Source organism: Sphaeramia orbicularis, chromosome 15, assembly GCF_902148855.1.
Source record: "Sphaeramia orbicularis chromosome 15, fSphaOr1.1, whole genome shotgun sequence".
Classification (NCBI taxonomy): Eukaryota; Metazoa; Chordata; class Actinopteri; order Kurtiformes; family Apogonidae; genus Sphaeramia; species Sphaeramia orbicularis.
This window is the reverse complement of record NC_043971.1, coordinates 19746511-19754815: the sequence shown is the minus strand read 5'-3', so window position 1 is coordinate 19754815 and position 8305 is coordinate 19746511. Positions and strand designations below refer to the sequence as shown.

Here is an 8305-nt window from a genome sequence, read left to right as displayed (position 1 = left end):
CACCATAATAACATGAGCGCTCCTCCCAGAGCTCCGTCGCCATGGTCACCGCTCACACATGACAAACACACAATGAGGAGACTTGAATGTGGCTAACACATGCACCTGCAAAAGCTTTAATGCCTTCTACTCTTAGTCACATCCACACTCTTTGTGCTGCATGAATTTCGTCTGACATGAATGAAACAACTGATCTAATTTATTACCTTATGAATAATGTATGTTCTGCTAACTGGATTGGATAGCTAGCCATTCATGTCTGCTTTGCAATCAATGGTGGTTTTGCAAAAAACAAGCAATCATGCTAAAAGCCACCTACATAGATGCAAATACTTTAATTTCTTCAAATTACACATTTTAGTCTGCCTATTAGGTGCTACAGTTAAACCTAGTTTTATTTTAAAGGTGAAATTTAACAAAAAGGCTTAAGCTTTACTTGTATTGTTTTTGTAATCACATTAATACATATTATTTCAGTATAAATTATTTCAAGAGACTTAAAAAAATAATACAAATTCTTCTTTTGCCTGGATAGGCTGTTTGACTGGACAATCATTTCAGGCCACAAATCCCAGAAAAAAATGCAGCCTCAACTAGTCATACCAATTTTTGGACATAAATTGAGGTTTTTAATTTTCATGAGACCCAGTCCTGGATGAACACTTCACTTTTTGCATTTACTTACTGTTTTTTTAAGCCTTCTAACCTTGTGCAGCCTTTACCATGCACTTTTTTCTTATACATGTTTACTCTGTGTTGTGAATATGAGCAGCCCAGTCTGAATATCAGTCAGCGATCATAGGTGCAGTGTCTGAAGTGGTCTCTGGTTCTGGTTCCCCGGACCCGTCCATCTCCTCCATCTCTCTCTCCACAGGCTCCTCCCTTCCCCTGAAGAACATTGGTTTCCTTTCTTTTTTCTTCCTTCGCTCTCTGTCCATTTCTTTATTTGCTGTCGTCTGCTCCAGCTCCAGCATGGACTGAATGCTCTCTCCTCTCTCAGCCAGACCCAGGCAGCGATCTGTGGATGTGAGGGTCAGCCCGGGCCCTCGCCTTCCTGTCACCATGTGGAAGAAGGAGAAAGAGTTGTCCACGCCTGATCTCTCTGTCACACAGACTGTGGTCACGCTTTGGTCACTGTAGCTCTCCTGTGAACCCTTGGGAGACTTAGACTTTTTTTTCTTGCTAAGTATGAAGTTGAAAAAGGCTGTCAGAAGCAGCATTGTCCCTGCAATAAAAACAAAAATGATCAACTTTATTTATGTTGCACTCAAAATGAACTTTACAAAGTACATTACAGCTAACATGTAAAACACACTAATAAAATGTACACAAATAGAAATAATAAACTATAGTCACCATATTTATATATCTAAAACCGCACTTGTACAAGTCTGTATATATTCAAATCCATATTTATATATATATTTTTTGCACTAAATTCATATCAACTGTATTTGCACACTCCTTTTAAACACTTTTTAAACACTTTTTTTATTTGAATTTACTTGACTGTTTGTTTTACGTGTATGTGTATGTTAATGTGTATGTTTTGTTGCTGAAAACACTGTGAATTTCCCCATTGTGGGATCAATAAAGGAATATCTTATCTTATCTTATCTTATCTTATCTTATCTTATCTTATCTTATCTTATCTTATCTTATAAAATGTGCCACAAAGGAAGATGAATAACCATAGCAAACTACCATTGATGTTAAAACTTCACTTAAAACTTCAATTGTCATTCAGTGCATGTGTCAGTAATGATATTATGTTATTTTGTCTTTTTGTTAAATTATAAAAGTGATATTGAAAAATAATTTTTCAGAACCTAGTAGGCACACTGAGGTGTCTGTACTGAAAATCATAAGAAAAAAAAAAACAAAACATCCTGGCTGATTCTCTGACATAATGGCCTGAAAGGTATATCTCAGTAACAAACACTCTACCTATACAGCGATGTCTGCCATTGTCTATTACCTGGTATAACTGCATGCCAGACCAAAACAGGGTGCAGGAAACAGACGACTGACATGATGGAGTAATAGAGGAACTTATGGAAGCCTCCAATGCGAGACATTTTCCCCCACAACATAAATAACTGCCAGTCTGGTGGACAGCTGCACAGACAAACAACATGTTCAGACAGTTCATAGATAATTCAATATGTGCATTTCTACAATATCCTTACAACAGATGTGAGAAATGTCGAAGATGGTGCTTAAATATCCCAACTGTTTGTTTCTTATTGAGCTGTCTTATACCGGTTCATACTCTAATTAGATTATTATTGTGTTTCCTTCTTTTCCTTTGTGTGTTTATGTTGTGTTATCCATGCATCTATGTGTACTCACGGCAGACACATCAACAGGAGAGCATCCAGGAAATAGGCCATCTCTAACATCATGATGCCAACAGACGACACCCTGGGATGGAAAGATGAGGCCAATATGAAAATGAAAACCATCTCACTGATTAAAATCTGTAAACTGTCTCTAAACATTAGAAATGAGCTCTAAACATCTTTATTTATGATTTATGGTGAAGACTGCATTCGCTTTTTTTTTTTTTTTTTTTTTTTTTTTACAAAGTGGTAAAGTTTGAGTACAAGACTTTAGGCTAAAGACTTTGAAGATATGGGCTTTCTTTTAAGTTCAGCCTGTATTTTGCATGTTTACCATCATCTCCATCTCTTGCCTCTTAAGACTTATCACCAAGATATGTGTGTGTGTGTGTGTGTGTGTGTGTGTGTGTGTTTGTGTGTTTTGTGTGCATCTAGATCTGTGTGCACAGATAAACAGTCATGCATTGCTGCTGTCCTCTGGGAGATGCTTTCCTGCAGCACTGTGGGAGTTTGGCTATAAGCCACAGAGATAATAATAAATAGCACAGAGGGATTTGCCTCTTTTCTGGCCTGTGGCACCTCTCATCATCTACTAAACTCTTTCCTTTGGGGCATACATTCTTTGCAACATCCAGTTTGTCTAGAGGTGCTCGGTGCCAAACAAAATCCACAAATCAATAATGCATTAATATTTTACAGTCTTGGGCTCTCACTTTAAAATTTTATCAGTAAAAATCCTGAATCTGAAAGACACACTTACAGAAGGTAAATGCCGAGGCTGCTGAATTCTCCCTGCTGTAGTGTCTCCACTCCCACACCGCACAACACTGGAAATGAGACAAAAGGTAATTTAACTAATTTATTCTGTAGAACAGATTCAGTCCACTAGATGTCAGACTTAGTTCATGATTTTCTCAGTTACAGACAGGACACAATATGGAAGAATTCTATTAAAAGTAAGATCAGCTATTATGAATGATGCTGCCTTTACATCTATTGTTTATGGTTTATTTGTTGTCTTCAATGGCAGATATACAGTCGCAGAAAAAATTATTAGACCACCCTTGTTTTCTTCATTTTCTTGTTCATGTTAATGCCTGGTACAACTATAAAGATAACAACAAAAATAGCTCATAAGAGTTCAATTTAAGAGCTGATGTCTAGCCATTTTCCATGTTTTTCTTGGTAATAACCAAAACCGCTTAAGTTCTTACATCAATAGCTATGGCATTGTACCGACAAAAACAGTGCTTTTAGGCATGCCACGTTTTCTTTTCTGTCTGTTTAAGTCACATGATACACACAGGAGTTAGTACTTGATTGCATAACCATTGTTTTTGGTGACTTTTGATGGTCTAATAATTGATTCCACAACTGTATATACAGCAGTGTTCTACCTACATGTACTAAAAATGCTTCAGTTTGCTTTGTTAACTCATCCGTACACAGTGCAGACTTGCGACCAGACACTGCCTTGCCCAAGGACACTTTTACATATTTACATGGGAAGCCAAGAAACCACAAACTTTGTAGTTTGCGGACGACTGGCTCTACCTACTGACACACAGCCGGTCCAACTTACTCTGACCTAAAATGACCCCATCTGACATACAAAGGGTGAATCACTGAATTTATAGTATAAGTTGTTTTATGAGATATTTAAAGAACACTTTATATTGGTAATTGTAATTGTTTCCATCATGGTCACAACATTTGGGTAATTGTAAACTCATGGTTGTAGTTACCACATCATTGCCAGCAGGTGAAGTAATGGTATTTGAGTGGGTATTTAACACGTCACATATGTTTTTCTCGTGACTCATGACTTGCCACTTGTTCAGTCAGTGTCTTTCCTACTATATGCAACTGAGCCAATAAAAAATATACAGGACAGTGTCTCTTTCATCTACATTTTTTATGCAAATGAAAGCATGCATAGTTTGTTAAACATAACAGCAGCAGGGATGGAGAATAATTCCCCTTCATGAACAAGCATCCACCCTGCTGAAGTTCCCTTGAGCAATATGTTGAACTTCTTCTCCAGCTGACGTTGATTGAATCAAGTGAATTCAGCCATATTTCTGCTACTGCTATTTTTACATAAACATCCAAGTGCTGACAGTAAAACGGATTTGGTGCTATAAAAACAAGACTTCACTATATTGATTTAAGATGAGATTACAAATTACATGACAACAAAGTCTTAAACACAATGAAGGAAACCAAATTTTTCCAGCAAGGTAAGGAAGAAGAGGTACAAAGCACATGGAAACAATTTCTTTGGCCCATTTTCCAGAAATCAGAGATTAAATCTGCACCAGAGGGACTTGTGCTAAATCAAGGGAATGTGACTGCCTGTTTTCTGGTAGTTTATGGAGTGTGAGAGGAATTAACGCTGCATATAGACCGGCTGGATATTAACATATATGAGCACTCTGAATGTACATTTTGTCTTACTGTAGAACACACACAGAGTCTGACAGGGAACATACATGTGGACATATGGACCCACAGGTAGAGAGACAGGCACATATGCACCATAAACATGCACACACCTATAATAAAATAGCATAGAAATCTTATAGGTGTGAATGTACAACAGCTTGTGATCACATAAGCCTAGTAACCCAGCTGGATACAGTGACTTGGTTTTGGTGTGATTTGAGGCACATGTCTCTCTGTAAATGTTCAGCATTTGCAGCTGTTTGAATTTAAGTGGAGGGGGGGGGTCCCATATTTTTTGAAGAAGGCAGCAACCAGAGAGCTATTTCCCCCATGATGATTTAATGTGGCTAAGAGAGCTGCGTGCAATCTGTCCCTCTGTGCCTGAGGAAAACAGAGGAGGAGGAGTAATAATAGCAAAGATATGTGTGATCAAGTAAGGTTTTATATACTTTAAGTACTATATATCAACTAATAGATGGTTTGCTGTTCTAGGAGGTCAAGGATACAGTTGGCCAACATCACTATTGACCCTGCTAACATGTTGGGTTTATTAAATCCAGCTGGATAAAACTCCCAAAGGTGGTATTAAACATTTTTCATAGTTTCTGAAAAGGTGACATCTGATCTTGTAGTAGGAAGGACAAAAGTTATGTCAGCAAAGAGGCCAACACCACATACACCTCACTATTTTATCTATCGATTTTTTAAGCATTATCTGTGTGGAATATCACACAATAAAATATTCAAAGAGCTAAATCAAGCCATACTATAAAAACACAGAATGCACATTATGGTAAATTTACTATCACAATCTTACAGCACAGATTTTTCCTGCAGATGACTTATTAGTGATCGATAAAATCATATGGAAATAGTGACAACTAATACTGTGACATATATTGTCTTTATACATAAACCATACAGCTGGATGAAATTCCCAAAGGTGGAATTAAACATTTTTCATAGTTTCTGAAAAGGTGACATTTGATCTTGTAGTAGGAAGGACAAAAGTTATGTCAGCAAAGAGGCCAACACCACATACACCTCACTATTTTATCTGTCAATGTTTTAAGCATTATCTGTGTTAAACATCACACACTAAAACATTCAAAGAGCTAAATCAAGCCATACTATAAAAATACAGAATGCACATTACGGTAAATTTATTATCACAATCTTACAGCACAGATTTTTCCTGCAGATGACTTTTTAGTGATCGATAAAATCATATGGAAAAAATGACTACTAATACTGTGATATATTGTCTTTACACATAAACCGTCCAGGTGGATAAAACTCCCAAAGGTGGAATAAACATTTTTCATAGTTTCTGAAAAGGTGACATCTGATCTTGTAGTAGGAAGGACAAAAGTTATGTCAGCAAAGAGGCCAACACCACGTACACCTCAATCTTTTATCTTTGTATGTTTCAAGCGATATCTGCATTGAACATCACACACTTAAAGACCTAAATGAAGCCATACTATAAAAATACAGAATGCACATTATGGTAGATTTAGCTTTTTTTTTTATGGTCAGTTCTCTTTTATTTTCTACCTGTAGCTGTGGAAACACCAAGGATCCTGCAGGCGCACTCCACCACATTCCACCAAACACTCTCAGAGTTCCCCATGACGGTAAATACCTTCTTGCTTCACTTTTGAAAAATATATCCCAAGTATTTTTTCCTCATATGCTTTAAAATGATTCCTTTTGCCACTAAAATAACATTTTCGACACTGTGACGGTTACGAGTCTATGTAAAAAGCCAATGCCAAGTAATCCACGATGCATATTGTTGAGCCTGGTAGACTGGGTGAGTTCACCTCAGAGTGGTTTGTAACTCAATGCCCCTGTTGGCCTGTTGCTCCAATAACTACTAATCAGCTTCACACACATTCACACGCAAAATAACAACAGTACTTACACTGGTTTAGCATTCCTTCCTGTATGTCAAGGTGAAACTGTTCAGCTCAGGGTCATTTGTGAACTGTATCACATTCGTCATTAGAGCTGGTTAAAAATTATCTGTGAAGAATTCATTTGGAATTAACCCACCCACACACACACATATACACACACACACACATTCAGCATTAGCAGTGATTTGTATGCATCCTTGAACTGTTTTTCCTCACCCAAAGACATTTTTATCACCCTCTTGCAGCCTGGGATTTCACCTTACTTCTCTTTGCTAGGTTTCACTTTGGCATCTACTGAACAGTTTCAGCCGGAGTGTGACATGACCAAGTGGAGGCTGCGTCAGATATACAACACAATGTTTTTGCAACTGTAAATATTATAAACAATTCCCACTTTGTGTCATGTACTTTAATGGAACATTTAACTATCAGACTGTCCTGATCAGTGTCACATTGCAGAATAACGTAGCATAAAATTTCACAAGACCTTACAGAGATCCTTCAGCTCACACACACTTGCGTAAATTCAAGCCCACATAATCACTTGACGCAGGTTTGGCTGAAGTGTAAGCTTGTTCAGACACAGCAGAGGCCTTTGGGAACAAATCGTAAGCGTTACTGAGCTACAAACACACACACATAGACACACACTGACTCCTGGTTGGAGCCAAAGTAAGCTACGTAAATCTCCTTAAAGTTCTTAACAAAGACACTGTTGTGTTTTTGTACCAGTTCCATTTGTTTCCGGCTTAAAGTTAAAGCTACTTGTGCCATTTATGGTATATCACAGTGTATTGACTCTAGATGGTTTATGTGTGAAAACAAATATGTCACAGTATTTGTTGCCACTTTTTTCATATGCTTTTATTGATCACAAGGAAAAATCTGTGCCGTAAGACTGTGATAAGTCCCTTTGGCTCAAGCAAAAATTTATAGTAATAAGTCACAGTGCATTTTGATGAGAACATTGTTGACATTTTCTGTACATTTTGAATTTTATGGCAGTCATCAGGATGTGCCAGAGGCTGAACTAGTTAAAATATCTGCGGTTGATTGCGATCTACTGAGCCTCTAAATCTAATGTTACACTACAAATACAATTTCATGTTTTCATTGCATGTGTGCAGCTCAGTGTTACACCAGCCTGACCATGGACCTCTCAACCTCTTCTCAAACTTTCACTTGCCTATAATCACCCGTGCATTACACCTCCTCATCATCACAGATTCACACTATTCTCACATCGCCACTTCACTCTACTGTGCCCATGGGCATGAGATTAGAGAGTTTTCCCTTGTTCCTCTACACATAGCCTCACTCAGACCAGCGTGGGTGTCTGATGCCTGTCAGAACCAGTAAAAAGAGCTCCAATCATAATTACTGCAGCAGCTTTATTACCCTGCTCTGTTGCTTTGCTCCGATTATCTCTGTATAATCACCTCCTACAGGCTGTTTCATCAAAAGGCCAAAGGAGGGTTGTGAAAGCTCCCTGCAAGTCTCAACACAGAATACTTGGATTTCTAAAAATTTCTGAAAACAACCCTTACTGCACACACTGTGAGTATTACACTTCTCATTTAGTATTCACAGCCAGGT

At 37.8% G+C, this 8305-nt stretch overlaps 1 protein-coding gene across 2 annotated transcripts; it reads right to left on the bottom strand.

The window, feature by feature from the left end:
- Positions 1-89: 89 nt before the first annotated feature.
- Positions 90-6762, bottom strand: tmem72 (transmembrane protein 72). 2 transcript variants are annotated; one of them, XM_030155548.1, is made up of 5 exons: positions 6715-6762; positions 3103-3169; positions 2353-2424; positions 1979-2118; positions 90-1225 (listed from the first exon to the last, which is right to left on the bottom strand). In XM_030155548.1, exons 1-5 carry the CDS (start codon positions 6725-6727, stop codon positions 786-788), a joined length of 732 nt encoding a protein of 243 aa, XP_030011408.1. In that variant the 5' UTR covers positions 6728-6762; the 3' UTR covers positions 90-785. The 2 variants fall into 2 exon arrangements, with proteins under 2 accessions (XP_030011408.1, XP_030011407.1); XM_030155547.1 differs by lacking the exon at positions 6715-6762 and adding an exon at positions 6345-6623.
- Between the last annotated feature and the right edge of the window lie 1543 nt (positions 6763-8305).